At 50.4% G+C, this 17602-nt stretch overlaps 1 protein-coding gene across 1 annotated transcript in view; it reads left to right on the forward strand.

The window, feature by feature from the left end:
• LOC137305219 (neurogenic locus notch homolog protein 1-like) overlaps positions 1-17602 on the forward strand; it is a 134776-nt gene that overhangs the window by 62455 nt on the left and 54719 nt on the right. The window contains exons 11-14 of the mRNA XM_067974060.1: positions 3023-3256; positions 4807-4917; positions 10981-11173; positions 17219-17364. Of these exons, the coding sequence (XP_067830161.1) occupies positions 3023-3256; positions 4807-4917; positions 10981-11173; positions 17219-17364 (684 nt within the window). The remainder of the gene's footprint in view (positions 1-3022; positions 3257-4806; positions 4918-10980; positions 11174-17218; positions 17365-17602) is intronic.

Raw genomic sequence — 17602 nt, forward strand, 5'->3', positions numbered from 1 at the left:
CTCTCTCCAGGGTTTGAAGGGCCTCTCTTGTTGTCTGATCGGTGGTGTGTCTCTCTCTCTCTCTCTCTCCAGGGTTTGAAGGGCCCCTCTTGTTATCTGATCGGTGGTGTCTCTCTCTCTCTCTCTCTCTCCAGGGTTTGAAGGGCCTCTCTTGTTGTCTGATCGGTGGTGTGTCTCTCTCTCTCTCTCTCTCCAGGGTTTGAAGGGCCCCTCTCGTTATCTGATCGGTGGTGTGTGTCTCTCTCTCTCTCTCTCTCTCTCCAGGGTTTGAAGGGCCCCTCTCGTTATCTGATCAGTGGTGTGTCTCTCTCTCTCTCTCTCTCCACGGTTTGATGGGCCCCTCTCGTTATCTGATCAGTGGTGTGTCTCTCTCTCTCTCTCTCTCCACGGTTTGAAGGGCCCCTCTTGTTATCTGATCGGTGGTGTGTCTCTCTCTCTCTCTCTCTCTCTCTCCAGGGTTTGAAGGGCCCCTCTCGTTATCTGATCGGTGGTGTCTCTCTCTCTCTCTCTCTCTCTCTCCAGGGTTTGAAGGGCCCCTCTTGTTATCTGATCAGTGGTGTGTCTCTCTCTCTCTCTCTCCAGGGTTTGAAGGGCCCCTCTTGTTATCTGATCGGTGGTGTGTCTCTCTCTCTCTCTCTCTCTCTCTCTCCAGGGTTTGAAGGGCCCCTCTCGTTATCTGACCGGTGGTGTGTCTCTCTCTCTCTCACTCTCTCTCCAGGGTTTGAAGGGCCCCTCTCGTTATCTGATCAGTGGTGTGTCTCTCTCTCTCTCTCTCTCTCTCTCCAGGGTTTGAAGGGCCCCTCTTGTTATCTGATCAGTGGTGTGTCTCTCTCTCTCTCTCTCTCTCTCCAGGGTTTGAAGGGCCCCTCTCGTTATCTGATCAGTGGTGTGTCTCTCTCTCTCTCTCACTCTCTCTCCAGGGTTTGAAGGGCCCCTCTCGTTATCTGATCAGTGGTGTGTCTCTCTCTCTCTCTCTCGCTCTCCAGGGTTTGAAGGGCCCCTCTCGTTATCTGATCAGTGGTGTGTCTCTCTCTCTCTCTCTCTCTCTCTCCAGGGTTTGAAGGGCCCCTCTTGTTATCTGATCAGTGGTGTGTGTCTCTCTCTCTCTCTCTCCAGGGTTTGAAGGGCCCCTCTTGTTATCTGATCGGTGGTGTGTCTCTCTCTCTCTCTCTCTCCAGGGTTTGAAGGGCCCCTCTCGTTATCTGATCGGTGGTGTGTCTCTCTCTCTCTCTCTCTCCAGGGTTTGAAGGGCCCCTTTTGTTATCTGATCAGTGGTGTGTCTCTCTCTCTCTCTCTCCAGGGTTTGAAGGGCCCCTCTTGTTATCTGATCGGTGGTGTGTCTCTCTCTCTCTCTCTCTCTCTCACTCTCTCCAGGGTTTGAAGGGCCCCTCTCGTTATCTGATCAGTGGTGTGTCTCTCTCTCTCTCTCTCTCTCTCTCTCCAGGGTTTGAAGGGCCCCTCTTGTTATCTGATCAGTGGTGTGTCTCTCTCTCTCTCTCTCTCTCTCCAGGGTTTGAAGGGCCCCTCTTGTTATCTGATCGGTGGTGTGTCTCTCTCTCTCTCTCTCTCTCCAGGGTTTGAAGGGCCCCCCTTGTTATCTGATCAGTGGTGTGTCTCTCTCTCTCTCTCTCTCTCTCCAGGGTTTGAAGGGCCCCTCTTGTTATCTGATCGGTGGTGTGTCTCTCTCTCTCTCTCTCTCTCTCCAGGGTTTGAAGTGCCCCTCTCGTTGTCTGATCAGTGGTGTGTGTCTCTCTCTCTCTCTCTCTCTCTCTCCAGGGTTTGAAGGGCCCCTCTCGTTATCTGATCGGTGGTGTGTCTCTCTCTCTCTCTCTCTCCAGGGTTTGAAGGGCCCCTCTCGTTATCTGATCAGTGGTGTGTCTCTCTCTCTCTCTCTCTCTCCAGGGTTTGAAGGGCCCCTCTTGTTATCTGATCGGTGGTGTGTGTCTCTCTCTCTCTCTCTCTCTCCAGGGTTTGAAGGGCCCCTCTCGTTATCTGATCAGTGGTGTGTCTCTCTCTCTCTCTCTCTCTCTCTCTCCAGGGTTTGAAGGGCCCCTCTCGTTATCTGATCAGTGGTGTGTCTCTCTCTCTCTCTCTCTCTCCAGGGTTTGAAGGGCCCCTCTCGTTATCTGATCAGTGGTGTGTCTCTCTCTCTCTCTCTCTCTCCAGGGTTTGAAGGGCCCCTCTCGTTATCTGATCAGTGGTGTGTCTCTCTCTCTCTCTCTCTCTCCAGGGTTTGAAGGGCCTCTCTTGTTATCTGATCAGTGGTGTGTCTCTCTCTCTCTCTCTCTCTCTCCAGGGTTTGAAGGGCCCCTCTCGTTATCTGATCAGTGGTGTGTCTCTCTCTCTCTCTCTCTCTCCAGGGTTTGAAGGGCCCCTCTCGTTATCTGATCAGTGGTGTGTCTCTCTCTCTCTCTCTCTCTCTCTCCAGGGTTTGAAGGGCCTCTCTTGTTATCTGATCAGTGGTGTGTCTCTCTCTCTCTCTCTCTCTCTCTCCAGGGTTTGAAGGGCCTCTCTTGTTATCTGATCAGTGGTGTGTCTCTCTCTCTCTCTCTCTCTCTCCAGGGTTTGAAGGGCCCCTCTCGTTATCTGATCGGTGGTGTGTCTCTCTCTCTCTCTCTCTCTCCAGGGTTTGAAGGGCCCCTCTCGTTATCTGATCGGTGGTGTGTCTCTCTCTCTCTCTCTCTCTCTCTCCAGGGTTTGAAGGGCCCCTCTCGTTATCTGATCGGTGGTGTGTCTCTCTCTCACTCTCTCTCCAGGGTTTGAAGGGCCCCTCTCGTTATCTGATCAGTGGTGTGTCTCTCTCTCTCTCTCTCTCTCTCTCTCCAGGGTTTGAAGGGCCCCTCTCGTTATCTGATCAGTGGTGTGTCTCTCTCTCTCTCTCTCTCTCCAGGGTTTGAAGGGCCCCTCTCGTTATCTGATCAGTGGTGTGTCTCTCTCTCTCTCTCACTCTCTCTCCAGGGTTTGAAGGGCCCCTCTCGTTATCTGATCGGTGGTGTGTCTCTCTCTCTCTCTCTCTCTCCAGGGTTTGAAGGGCCTCTCTGCCAGACGAACATTGACGACTGCATTCGAAGCCCGTGTCACTACGGGTCCTGCGTAGATGGGATTGCTGGCTACACTTGTGCCTGCGTCCCCGGATACACGGGGCGGATCTGCAACATCGAGATCGACGAGTGCCTGAGCCAGCCCTGCCGGAACGGGGGGCAATGCACCAACCTGGTGAACGACTACCGGTGCGTCTGCCCGTCTGGGACCACAGGTAACCGGGGGCTTTAGCCGGGGTTGGGTGGGGAGGGGGTGATGGTGGGGCATGACTCGGTATGGGACAGGATGCGGGCGGCAGGGTTTCGGATGAGGTGAAGCTTGGGGAGGGTGGGAGGCCGGCCAGGAGAGCATTGGACCGGTCTGGAGTCTGGAGGAGCTAAAGGCCTGGAGGACAGGTTCAGCAGGGAATTGGCTCAATTGTAGGGGTCGCCAATCCTCCAGGATTGCCCTGGAGTCTCCAGGAACTGAAGATCGATCTCCAAGAGACTGCTCGGAGCAAAACACCCAGGAGAAAAATCACCGGGACGTTAAAACAAAATGGTGCGCTTTTTAAAATTTTCCGTGAACACTTTCACTTATTGGTTATTAAAAAAAACAGTGGAGACGGGACAAAGGGCTCATCTTCTGAAGTTGAGAATCATCCAGTTGGGCGACAAAGAGACTGATGGCTCCTCCATTCAGAGGGAGAAGGTGAAGCCGAGAGGATGGAACGTGTTGGGCAGACCAATGGTGGAGGTGGGGCAGCACCTCCAGGAACACGTCCTCTCGAGGTGGGAGCGGGCGGCGGGAAGGATATTGGGTCGGAAACTCAGGTCATGGGTCAAACGGGCCAAGTTTGCAAACAGTCTGGTTCAGACTGAGACAGTCACCGACCAGGGGGGGGGGATGGAATCGGCGAGGGGTTTGTCCCAGCCGACAGATGATGGATTCGGCCTTCCGCAATGTTTCGGCGAAGACGACTGCAGCTCGTCCAAGGCTGGACGTCTGACCAGCACACCCAGCGTCCATGTGGAAGCTGACCCCATGGGGCAGAAGCAGAAGGAAGTAGTTTATGATTCTGCCTGTTATATTGTGGAAGGAATGATCCCATTGAATAGGTCACATTGCAACAGAGGAATGTTGGGTCACTGCATCAATTTGCACCAAGAGTAGCTCCGTGTGGGACAGTGTCCCATTCCCTCATTTGATGAGAGAAGGGACTCGCATTTACACAGTGCCTTTCATGTCCCCAGGATGTCCCAAAGTGTTTTACTTTTGGAGTGTAGTTACGATAGGAAACACTGCAACCAATTTGCGCACAGCAAGCTCCCACAAACAGCAATGTGGTAATGACCAGACAATCTGTTTTTTTTATGTGTTGGTTGAGGGATAAATATTGGCCAGGACACCGGGGAGAACTCCCCCTGCTCTTCTTCGAAATACAGCCATGGGATGGTTCACATCCACCTGAGAGGGCAGACAGTGCAGCACTCCCTCAGTACTGCACTGGGAGCCTGGCATACAGTCTCAGCTCTTCGGAGTGGGCCTTGAACCCACCACCTTCTGAATCAGAAGGCAAGAGTGCTACCCACTGAGCCACGGCTGACGTACAGAATAGTTATCCAACACTTGAAGAAATATTGCAAGTGAAAGCTGATGGTGAGCTGTGTGCTGACAGGCCAGTTCCCGGCCCGATGCCCGGGCCGATGGCTGAGATGAACCGGCCTGTCAGCACACAGCGCCTCTTGCTCTGCTGTTCATTACTCCCTCTTCTCTCTCCTGAAGGGCCACACTGTGAGATTGACATTGACGAGTGTGTGGGCAATCTGTGCCAGTCTGGGCACTGCAAGGACTACATCAATGGATACATCTGTGTGTGTGACCCTGGGTTCACAGGTAATAGGAATCAGCTTCCTGCTTCCAGTCTAATCCTCTCCACTCTTTGGTGCCATTTAGTAGAGAATTTTATATATTTTTAATTTTGGATTTCCAGAGTCTGTTGGCCGGTTCCCACATTGAGGCTCTTAAATCAATCTTCCATAAACTAGCAAAAGACTTGTAAATACAGTTAAGGTTGGTCTCTCTCAGTCCCTCTCCCTCAGGGGTATCTACACGAACATAGGTCGGTCTCTCAGTCCCTCTCTCAGGGAGATATCTGTACACTGACCGGGGTCTCTCAGTCCCTCTCCCTCAGGGAGATATCTGTACACTGACCGGGTTCTCTCAGTCCCTCTCCCTCAGGGAGATATCTGTACACTGACCGGGGTCTCTCAGTCCCTCTCCCTCAGGGAGATATCTGTACACTGACCGGGGTCTCTCAGTCCCTCTCTCGGGGAGATATCTGTACACTGACCAGAGTCTCTCAGTCCCTCTCCCTCAGGGAGATATCTGTACACTGACTGGAGTCTCTCAGTCCCTCTCCCTCGGGGAGATATCTGTACACTGACCGGGGTCTCTCAGTCCCTCTCTCGGGGAGATATCTGTACACTGACTGGGGTCTCTCAGTCCCTGCCTCAGGGAGATATCTGTACACTGACTGGGGTCTCTCAGTCCCTCCCTCAGGGAGATATCTGTACACTGACTGGGGTCTCTCAGTCCCTCCCTCAGGGAGATATCTGTACACTGACCGGAGTCTCTCAGTCCCTCCCTCAGGGAGATATCTGTACACTGACCGGGGTCTCTCAGTCCCTCTCTCGGGGAGATATCTGTACACTGACCGGGGTCTCTCAGTCCCTCCCTCAGGGAGATATCTGTACACTGACCGGAGTCTCTCAATCCCTCCCTCAGGGAGATATCTGTACACTGACCGGGGTCTCTCAGTCCCTCTCTCAGGGAGATATCTGTACACTGAGCGGGGTCTCTCAGTCCCTCTCTCGGGGAGATATCTGTACACTGACCGGGGTCTCTCAGTCCCTCTCTCAGGGAGATATCTGTACACTGACCGGGGTCTCTCAGTCCCTCCCTCAGGGAGATATCTGTACACTGACCGGGGTCTCTCAGTCCCTCTCTCAGGGAGATATCTGTACACTGACCGGGGTCTCATTTCTCTCTGTGATGACGTGTACCGCTATTGACTGGAGACCGGGTAGCAGGGCCTATTGTGCTTATCTCTGCTGTCACGACCGATGAATCCCGAAGTGCTGACACAGGGACAGGATGGGGAGGAAGAGGCAATTAGAAGTGGGAAAGAATGCTCCATTCACCAGCCCTGACAGTCCCTCAGTGCGAGATGAAAAATCGTGGGAAGTTTACAAACACAAAAAATATAAATTCTTGGTGCATGAGATTGATGTTGAACAGGTCTGTCCGGCTTCCATCAGGCGGTTACATCACTCCTGGCTAAAGACCAGGCACCTACAGGGGAAACTTTAACTTCAGTCCCTGTGAATCTCACACTCCACATTGTCTGCGTCACACCTCACAACCATTGCTGCAAACGATTCCGCTTTGGGAGCGTAAGGCGTTGGGAATTGGGGTGAGAACGCGATGGGGGGGGGAGGGGAGAGGGGGTGGGGAGACGGGAAGGGGGTGGGGAGACGGGAGGGGGGGTGGGGAGACGAGAGGGAAGGTGGGGAAGAGGCAGCTTTTGGAGCATGTCATTTAGCTGGCAGCGAGTTTACAAAGACGCAACTTAACGGTGCCAGCATAAAAGTGTGACAGCTAATCTCTGGTGATTTATGACTAATCTCAAGGTATCCCGGGCTGATCTGTGGCCTCGTAAATCACACCCGTCTTTTTTTAATCCTCTGTTGACGTCTCCTTCCCCGGCCCGCAGCTGTTTCCTCTGAGCAGAACGCACACTGGCTTTTAAAGTGTCATTTGCCCAGTACGATGTTGCCGGTGACACTGTACCGTGAATGAAGCGGTAATACTCCCTGCACCCACTCCCCTACCAACTCCCCCCTCCGCGCCCCCCGCCCCCTGGCCTGGTGTGACTGAGGGCTGCAGAAATAGACCACCGTCCTTTCTATCTGAAAGAAAGGCTTTCGTTTCTATAGCGCCTTTCACATCCTCAGGACGTCCCAAAGTGCTTTTCAGCCAATAGAGTACTTAGTCACCGTTGTAATGTAGGAAACGCAGCAGCCAATTTGCACACAGCAAGATCCCACAAACAGCCATGTGATTAATGACCAGATCATCTGTTTTGTTGGTTGAGGGATAAATATTGGCCAGGACACTGGGGAGAACTCCCCTGCTCTTCTTCAAAATGGCACCCGTGGGATCTTTTACGTCCACCTGAGAGGGCAGACGGGGCCTCGGTTTAACGCCTCATCTGAGAGACGGCACCTCCGACAATGGAGCCCTCCCTCAGTACTGGGGGTCTCAGCCTAGAGTTTGTGCTCAAGTCTCTGGAGCGAGGTTTGAACCCATGACCTTCTGACTCAGAGATGACATCGTTGCCCACCGAGCCACAGCTGACAACGAGCAGGTCGCGAACTCAGCTGGTGAAAGGCAGCTTTGTTGGATCCATTTCTGGATCTTCTATGGCCATCCAGATAGGCTCGGCAGCGAGAAATGATAAACCCAATCCAATGAGTGTCAACTTGGCTCGACTGGTACCACCTCTGGGTCAGACGGATGTGGGTACAAGTCCCACTTCAGGGCCTGAGTGCATATTCTGCGTTAACACTTCAGTGCAGTACTGAGGGAGTGCTGCATTGCTGGCGGTGCCGTTTATTTGGGTGAGACATTAAATCAAGGCCCCTCTTGCCTGTTGCTATCTAAATTATAATGATCCCACAGCACTATTCGAAGTTTCTCTCAGTGTCCTGGCCAACATTCCACTCTCAAGCAATACCACCTAAAGCGGATGCAATGTCAGCCATCTCATTGCTGTTTGCGGGATCATGTGCACAAAATGGCGGCCTCATTTGTCGACATAACAAGAGTCACTTCACTTCTTAGTACGTGTAGCGCTTTGAGACGTTTCTCCGATTAAGGTGCTACATAAATGCAAGTCTTTAAGCTAACACTTACAGAACTGGTTTCACTCAACGCGGCCGATACAGAGTGAAGTTTGCTGTCTGATAAAGCTCTGATATTCTGGCCCAGTGACCCAATACATGGGTTCAAACATGGGCACCAGGCAGCAATCGAGTGTAAGAGCCCTGACTGGCTTTTATTCCCCTCCCTAGCAGAATGATACCGGGGCTAAAAGGGTTAAATTCTGAGGACAGGTTGCATAGACGAGGCCTGTATTCCCTCGAGTTTACAAGGTTAAGGGGTGATTTAATTGAGGTGTTTAAGATGATTAACGGAGTTGATAGGGTAGATAGAGAGAAACTATTTCCTCTGGTGGGGGAGTCCAGAACAAGGGGGGCATAACCTTAAAATTAGAGCTAGGCCGTTCAAGGTGATGTCAGGAAGCATTTCTTCACACAAAGGGGAGTGGAAATCTGGAACTCTCTCCCCCAAAAAGCTGGGGGTCAATTGAAAATTTCAAAACTGAGATTGATAGATTTTTGCTCGTATCAAGGGTTAAGGGACCAAGACGGGTAAATGGAGTCAAGACACAGGTCAGCCATGATCTAACTGAATGGTGGGACAGGCCCGAGGGGCTGAATGGCCTCCTCCTGTTCTTCGATTCCTAATTGTCGTCCCAGCTAACTTCGCACAACCCATTTGATGGGATTTCCTGATCTGCACGGCTCGACATCGGACCAGGTGGCGCATTCAGCTTCTGAGCCAATGGGGGCGAGTTGACATGGGTCGTAAGGGACAATTTTTGTTTTGCCTCTGAGGTTTGCGCTGAGGGGGACTTTCACAGCGCAGGCCTGGCGAGCAAACCCTGCATGAAAACCAAGGAGCCCTTGAAGCAAAAAAGCCATCGCGCCCAGCGGTTAAAGGGTTAAAGGGCTCTTCCCTCATCTCTGCCAGTCGTGTATTTTGCTTCTTCAAAAAAAAAAATGATTATTTGGTGGGGGACATTGGAAAAATGTTGCTCGTCGAGTCCAACAACTGGGCAGGGCAGAGAGCGAAGCGAGCAATCGTACCCATGCTTTGGTTAGTTAACCTGTGCCAGCTCACCCCACCTGCCCCCGCCCCGGTACAATCACCACAACCAGGACCCAACTCTCCCCACCCCCCAGACACACCAACTTCAGGAAGGGTCAGTGATTTTGCACAGGTACAGAAATGGCACGCACAAAGTAGGCCCCTGCTCAGGAATGCGTTTTGAAGGAGCAACAGGAGCATTTATTCTCGGACTCGGGATGTCCCAAAGGGCTTCTTTGATGTGGAGTCGCTCTTGTAATCTAGGGAAACACGGCAGCCAATGTTCGCACAGCAAGATCCCACAAACAGCAATGTGATAATGACCAGACATTCTGTTTTTGTGATGTTGGTTGAAGGATAAATATTAGCCAGATGTCAGGGAAAATTCCCCTATTCTTCGAAATAGTGGCCATGGGAAGTTTTACGTCCACCTGAGAGGGCGGATGGGGCCTTGGTTTAACGTCTCATCTAACAGATGGAACCTCCGATAGTGCTGCACTGGGAGTGTCAGGCTAGACTTTGTGCTTAAGTCTCTGGAGTGGGACTCAAACCCACAACCTTCTGATTCAGAGGCAAGTCCGATACTGATTGAACCACAGGACTATTTAGTAGCAGCTCCGTCCTAACCTCACCTGCTGTACGCTTCCCAGTTCACTGTGTAGCGAGAACTCTGGCTGTTTCTCTTCTCCCTAGCCTAGGGGGGTGCCCAGCCCATTCGTCGTGCCCCTATTGCTGGCTTGGCTGAGATCTGCTAACTCAATGGAGGATTGGGAAGCACAATTGGGATCTACTGCTCTGTATGGCTTACTGATCCACTGCAAGTGATTTTAATCACCAGATCATCAGGGATACTGTCACAATTTTTAAGTATGCACCAGATACTTTCTCTGGCTCAGTGTCCTGGTCACTCCTGTAAGCGGACGTTATGACTCTATAATCCGGAGTGCACCTTTCCCTGCCCAATATCTATGTAAATGATAGTGTGCCATGGGGGCCCTTACTGTGTGCATTGGTGACTGAAACATGGCATGTGCCATCACGTGCATTCTCCGCTCTTTGCCGAAAACAGACTGAAATGCCACTTTCCTTTTTTTCTCTCGGGAGGTGGCTGACCTGGTCAAGGCTGTGTTTATCGCCCATTCCTAGTTTCTCTTTGTGATGGTGGCGCTCCCACAATGGCGTTAGGTATGGATCTTTGGGACCGTGGCCTAGCGACAATGAAAGAACATCGGTTTATGTCCAAAGCACGATGGGCCAAATGGCCTCCTATGCTCCATGGGGGTTTTATTTACATAAAATACATGAATGAACAGTGTATAGTTTTCACCGTGAGAACAATTTCTTTCCTTATGCTCCTAAGTTATGAAAAAATAATAACGTAATAAGTCTCTAAATATGGCCTTACCCTCTCCACCTTAAGCCTTTCAAAGCTGAGCTGGTTCAGACTGTTAAAGCACAGGCAGCATGATTCTGCTGTCAATATATAGACCAAGCTGTGTCTGGGTGAGAGAGAGAGTGTGTTCTCCGTTAACCCCTCCACCTTAAGACGGTGAGATGGGAGGGGCTTGGCCCGCTGAGCTGTCAATCAAAGTTGCCACCCCTTTGATATAAGGGCAGGAGTATCCCATGCATCAGGTTTAGCTAAGCCCTCTGCTGTGCACATGGAATGAGACCTGGACCCTCGGATGCTGGAAAGAACCAGCTTCTCACAATGGCCCGAAATGTTTGAGGTTGTACATAACTATCCTTCCTTTGAATTAGTAACGAACACTTCAGAAAACCATTGCAGACAATATAATTCCAGCCAGCAATGGTGTTCTGAATCGAATGCTGAATCAAACATTACAGAACTATTATAAGTTTTAAGAAATTCAACTCAGGCAACACAAGCGAAAGCTAATTTTAAAGAGGTACACCAAACCTTTCTTTGGTAAAAAGTTTAATTTATTGTTGTTTTAATTACAGGCTTCCAATGCGATGTTGACATTGACGAGTGTACCTCAAGCCCATGTCACAATGGGGGCACCTGCAAGGATGGGGTGAATCGGTTCACCTGCACCTGTCTGGATGGATACCACGACCCCCAGTGCTTGTCCAGAGTGGACGAGTGCAAAAGCAATCCCTGCGCGCACGGAACTTGCCTCAGTGACGTCAACGGGTACGAAATCAGGGCGGGGGTCAAAGGGCAGAAGGCGATGTGGGGAGTGCGGCTCAGAACCGATCGTGGCTACCTGAGAGGGGGGAATTGTCACTATTTCTCTCTGGGGGTTGGAGAGGGAATTTCGAGAGTATTTGCAAGGGTTGGGTGTCAGTGTATCATCGACAGGTGTCAGCCGTGGCTCAGTGGGTCGTACTCTCGCCTCTGAGTCAGACAGTCATGGGTTCAATTCCCACTCCAGAGACTTGAGCACAAAATCCAGACGGACACTCCCAGTGCAATACTGATGGAGTGCTGCACTGTTGGAGGTGCCGTCTTTCGGATGAGATGTTAAACGTAGGCCCTGTCTGCCTTCTTAGGTGGACGTTAAAGACTCTATGGGCACTTTTTGCAGGGAGATGTCCTGGTCAATATTTATCCCTTAATCAACATCATCAGATGATTTTTTTTTATTCGTTCATGGGATGTGGGCGTCGCTGGCGAGGCCAGCATTTATTGCCCATCCCTAATTGCCCTTGAGAAAGTGGTGGTGAGCCGCCTTCTTGAACCGCTGCAGTCCGTGTGGTGACGGTTCTCCCACAGTGCTGTTAGGAAGGGAGTTCCAGGATTTTGACCCAGCGATGATGAAGGAACGGCGATATATTTCCAAGTCGGGATGGTGTGTGACTTGGAGGGGAACGTGCAGGTGGTGTTGTTCCCATGTGCCTGCTGCCCTTGTCCTTCTAGGTGGTAGAGGTTGCGGGTTTGGGAGGTGCTGTCGAAGAAGTCTTGGCGAGTTGCTGCAGTGCATTCTGTGGTTGGTACACACAACAGCCACAGTGCGCCGGTGATGAAGGGAGTGAATGTTTAGGGTGGTGGATGGGGTGCCAATCAAGCGGGCTGCTTTGTCCTGGATGGTGTTGAGCTTCTTGAGTGTTGTTGGAGCTGCACTCATCCAGGCAAGTGGAGAGTATTCCATCACACTCCTGACTTGTGCCTTGTAGATGGTGGAAAGGCTTTGGGGAGTCAGGAGGTGAGTCACTCGCCGCAGAATACCCAGCCTCTGACCTGCTCTTGTAGCCACAGTATTTATGTGGCTGGTCCAGTTAAGTTTCTGGTCAGTGGTGACCCCCAGGATGTTGATGGTGGGGGATTCTGCGATGGTAATGCCGTTGAATGTCAAGGGGAGGTGGTCAGACTCTCTCTTGTTGCAGATGGTCATTGCCTGGCACTTGTCTGGCGTGAATATTACTTGCCACTTATGAGCCCAAGCCTGGATGTTGTCCAGGTCTTGCTGCATGCGGGCACGGACTGTTTCATTATCTGAGGGGTTGCGAATGCAACTGAACACTGTGCAATCATCAGCAAACATCCCCATTTTTGACCTTCTGATGGAGGGAAGGTCATTTATCTGGTCATTTATCACATTACTGTTTGTGGGACTTTGCTGTGCACAAATTGGCTGCTGTGTTTCCAGCATTAAAACAGTCACTACATTTCAAAAGTATTTCCTTGCCTGTACAGCGCTTTGGGACATCCTGAGGTCATGAAAGGCGCTGTATAAATGCAAGTCTTTTACCATCTTTACTTCCCCGGTGTTTCAGTGGGTACGTGCACTGGTATTGAGATGCAAAGAGCAGTAAAGATATCAGGTCCAACCTTTGGTTCCTGCAGAGTTGACTGATCTCAGTTGTAGGACCAGTACAATTGCCCTTCAGTGCCCCCCAGGGCTGGGAAAGAAAAGAGAATCAGCTGAGGACCCCACTCCTGATCGCTGCCCCTCAACCCCCTGCTGGAAGGAACATATGGACGTCAGGATCGCACGAGGCCAGCCTTAGCTGTGAACAGCCTTCCTGGTCCGTATGGCTCAGTAACGCTACAGGACCAATTTTTCTGCTCCCCCCTCAAACCTGGGCTAGACAGGCAGAAGGTGCCCAAAGTGTACCTCACCTGACCTGATCTGAACCAAACCCACCTGTACGTCCCTGTTCAGATCCAGTGTTGGCCCACGAGAGGCCTAGTGCTCAGCAGAGACCAGGACCCAAAGTCAGGAGTGGAAATCCAACCATGGATACAGGCCTGAGAGGCGGTGATGGCCAACAGCTGCAGGGCCTTTGGCTGCTGCCCAGGAACAGAGGCCAGAAGGCTTCCAGGCCCAGAAGATCTTTACAAGTACCTGGAAAAGAAGGTGCTTGCCTTTTATTTCCAGGGCTTCTCTTCTCTCCTTGGATCTTCCGATCTGAATGGGGCAGTTCAAAGGGTACAAGGCTCATTCCCTCTCGGTGCTCCTGCGATTGGACGTCCACCTGGCGCGGAGAGAGGGTATTGAGGTGGGAGACTTTGACCCTTCACTCCCACCTCTTTCTGTGCTGGAATAGTCCATGATTCTATGTGCGGTTGATGTGCGTGTTTCTTCAGGATCCTGGACTGTGTAACTTTTCCTTAATATATTCATTCTCTGGATGTGGGCGTCGCTGGCAAGGCCGACCTTTATTGCCCATCCCTAATTGCCCCTTGAGAAGGTGGCGGGTGGGCCTTCTTCCTGAATCGTTGCAGTCCGTGTGGTGCAGGTTCTCCCATAGTGTTGTTAGGAAGGGAGTTCCAGGATTTTGACCCAGCGACGATGAAGGAACGGCCGATACATGTCCAAGTCGGGATGGTGTGTGACTCTGAGGAGAATGGGGAGGTGGTGGTGTTCCCTTGTCCTTCTAGGTGGTGGAGGTCGTGGGTTTGGGAGGTGCTGCCAAAGTTGTCAAGTTACTCACCAAAATGGATTATTGGCCCACCTGCTGATCTTGTGCCTTGGGACCATGATTCCTGTATCACTGAATGCCACACTTCCCAAGGTCATACTGGTTCTGTACGATGATCGTGTCGTTCTCCTTAACGACCCCCCGGGCTATGCAGACATGGCATCACTCACCATATTGGACTGTGTGCCGTGCAATACTGATGTTATCTTCACCCCCACCCCCCCACTTTCTGGGATTGTCTCCCCTTCAGTGCTGACGTCACCCTTCCGTCAGGGTCGTGGGTCTCACAGTGCTGATGTCACTCAGCTCCTTTGATTTCCTGTCGAACGACTGCTCCCTGTCATTTATCCTGAGCGCGGTGACAGGGCTCCGGCTGTGAGGCCAGCCTCACTGAACCAGGGTAATCCCTCATCGGCCGAGCTCAGCGCTGACGCTCCTCCAGAATGATCCCCGTGAATCGTTTCCACAGGATACGGAGCACAGCTCTTTGTTGTAATTTTTCAGGCGGAAGCAGATGCTTCCTGATTGATAGGCCTCTGATTAGGCCTCTGATTGTACCACGTAGGGTTGGGAAGGGAGTGACGGGTCTCCTCGTCCAGTGTCAAATCCATGTACTCCAGAGAGTCACGAACTTTATTCTTTACCCTCTCCTGTCCTCTTGGATCTATTAATCCTTCGAGCATGAATTTCGAGAAGGGCAAGGGGGGAGCAAAGGTACTAACTGGTATATAGATAGATAAGACGAACCCAGAATAGTACACAAAGTATTAAATGGTATATGGATGGATCAGATGAACCTACAGTAGTGTACAAAGTATTAAATGGTAAATGCATAGATCAGATGAACCTACAGTAGTATACAAAGTATTAAATGGTATATGGATAGATCAGATGAACCTACAGTAGTGTACAAAGTATTAAATGGTATATGGATAGATCAGATGAACCTACAGTAGTATACAAAGTATTAAATGGTATATGGATAGATCAGATGAACCTACAGTAGTGTACAAAGTATTAAATGGTATATGGATAGATCAGATGAACCTACAGTAGTGTACAAAGTATTAAATGGTATATGGATAGATCAGATGAACCTACAGTAGTGTACAAAGTATTAAATGGTATATGGATAGATCAGATGAACCTACAGTAGTATACAAAGTATTAAATGGTATATGGATAGATCAGATGAACCTACAGTAGTATACAAAATATTAAATGGTATATGCATAGATCAGATGGACCTACAATATTACTTCAAGGACAGCAGGTCAAGAGGACATTAGTTTAAATTAGCAAATTGTAAATAGTAAAAAAAATCATTCTCTAAAGGGTGATAGGTTTTTGGAATAATCTACCAAGTGATGTAATGGAGTGTCAGGGGAGTTTAAAGGAAGACTAGCATTTATACAGAGCCTGTCAAACCCTCAGGATGTCCCATAGTGCTTTACGACCAATCTCGCATAGTTGAAGTGTAGTCACATGTAGGAAATGCAGCAGCCAATTTGTGCACAGCAAGATCCCACAAACAGCAATGTGATAAATGACCAGATAATCTGTTTTTAATGGTGTTGGTTGAGGGAGCAGTGCAGGCCAGGCCACCAGGAAGAACTCCCCAGTTCCTCTTCAAAGAGTAGCATGGGATCCTTTACACCCATCTCCACAGGCAGAGGTTCAGCCTTTCATTTGAAAGACGACACCTCGGACAGTGCAGCACTCTTTCAGTACCGCACTGAGGTATTAGCCTAGATCATGGGCTCAAGTCCTGGAGTGGGAGCTTGAACCCATGACCTTCTGACTCAGTGCTACCACTGAGCCAAGTTGACACTTTACAGTTAGTTGCTAGGTTGGGAGAGTTGGAGGAATTAAATGAACTCCAAAGACCTTTTGACATCCATAACGTGCTTATCTCCATAACCCTTTAAATTTGCCTGATTGATAACAAGGACTAAGGTTGACATTGGTTGAGAAGCTCGTTGGGATGTTCTGAGGGCCTGATAAGCCGCTGTATTAATACAAGTTCTCTCCGGCCTTAATAAACACTCAACTCTTAAGAAAGTTGGCTGGATGAAACGGGAGATGGTACTATTCCAGTTGCACCTCATGAGATGCTTTCAATCAGCAGTTTTAATTTTTCCTCACCGTCTAATCTTCTCCCTTTCGGCGCTGGACTCATGTTCCACGTGTACTGTCTGCCCCAACTGGACCATCCTTCATGCTGTTGGCCAGGGGCTGCAGAAAGTAACCTGAGACGTCAGCTGCTGATACACACAGGCAGGAATGACTTTTGAACTAAAGTAACCTGAGTTCAGTCACTGGCCTGAGCTGGCTGGAACCGGTTTGAATTAACTAAGTTTTGTGAAAGACAAAGGAAATGTGATAAGACACAAGTCCTTATTTAGAAAAGGTAATGCTACCTAAGTCCTTGGGACAGAGCCAATGAGGAGAAGACACGGACTAGGCGAGCAAGCCTCAACCAAAGGGATAGAGAGACAGCACAGCTTGAAGAGATAAGACTCGGAATAAGAATGAAGGATCCGAGGTGTGGAGCCAGAGCGAAGACTCCGGAGACCAACCATTGCGGAAGTGGAAGACCCTACGTCAGGGACGTAGAGACGACGGCGAAAGAGAGAGAGAGAACGGAACGCCTGGCCAGCGTCAGCTCTCCTTTTCGGGTATTATCCTTTATATTCTGTGACCACTCAGGGAGTGTCAGAGAAACCTAGTGGGTGTGCGTTTAAATCTTAGTTTGGGTATAAAACTGTATAACCTGGTGTAAACTGCATGTCTATATCTAACCAGACGTATAAGCTATATGTATATGATCTAACGGCATGAATAAAGTGAATTGAGAGTTAAGAGAGAATTGACTCTTCTCCTCTGTGTACTAAGCCAGTAACCGTAACCGGTGACCTCCGGTCAACAATGCGTTGATCTAGATGAAAGAGTGTTACCCATTTGACCATGAGGGGCAGGGTGGGGAAGACCATTGCTCAGCCTAAACCTCTCCTCGTCCACTTCTACATTTACTTCTCCGCGGCAAGCAAAGGACAACAGCCAGGAGAGGGAATGTTGGCAGTATTTTTTGTTCTCCTTTCTAGCCTAGGGGGGTGCTGAGACCAATTGTGGCCCTCGAGCACTGGGCAGTCATCATTTTTTTTTTGGCAGGTTACGGCATTCTCTCCTGCTGCTCCTAAGACTATTCAGGTGGACCTCCTGGGAGGCTCCGTTCTTGCTAAGACGCAGTGTAGTGGAAAGTGGCTGGTTCCATTGCTCATCGATACCTCATCAATGATTTTGTCTTCTCCAGGTTTACGTGCGTTTGTCAGCCAGGCTGGGCGGGGACCACCTGTCAAGTCGATGTCGAGGAGTGCAAGTCGGACCCGTGCATGCATGGCGGGACGTGCCAGGACCGTGTGAGTGGCTACGACTGCACGTGCCCAATGGGGTTCAAAGGTAAGTGTTGGCACTGGGTTAAACACCAGCATCGCAAGGATTGTGGAACTCTAATGGGGAAAGGGAGGTTCTTCCTGCACTTGGCCCCTCTGTCCTTGCAAACTATCGCCCCCATCTCCACCCTCCCTTTCCTCTCCAAAGTCATTGAACGTGTTGTCGCCTCCCAAATCCGTGCCCATCTTTCCCGCAACTCCGTTTTTGAACACCACCAATTAGGTTTCCACCTCTTCCACAGTAC

This window comes from Heptranchias perlo, chromosome 39 (genome assembly GCF_035084215.1).
Source record: "Heptranchias perlo isolate sHepPer1 chromosome 39, sHepPer1.hap1, whole genome shotgun sequence".
Taxonomy (NCBI): Eukaryota; Metazoa; Chordata; class Chondrichthyes; order Hexanchiformes; family Hexanchidae; genus Heptranchias; species Heptranchias perlo.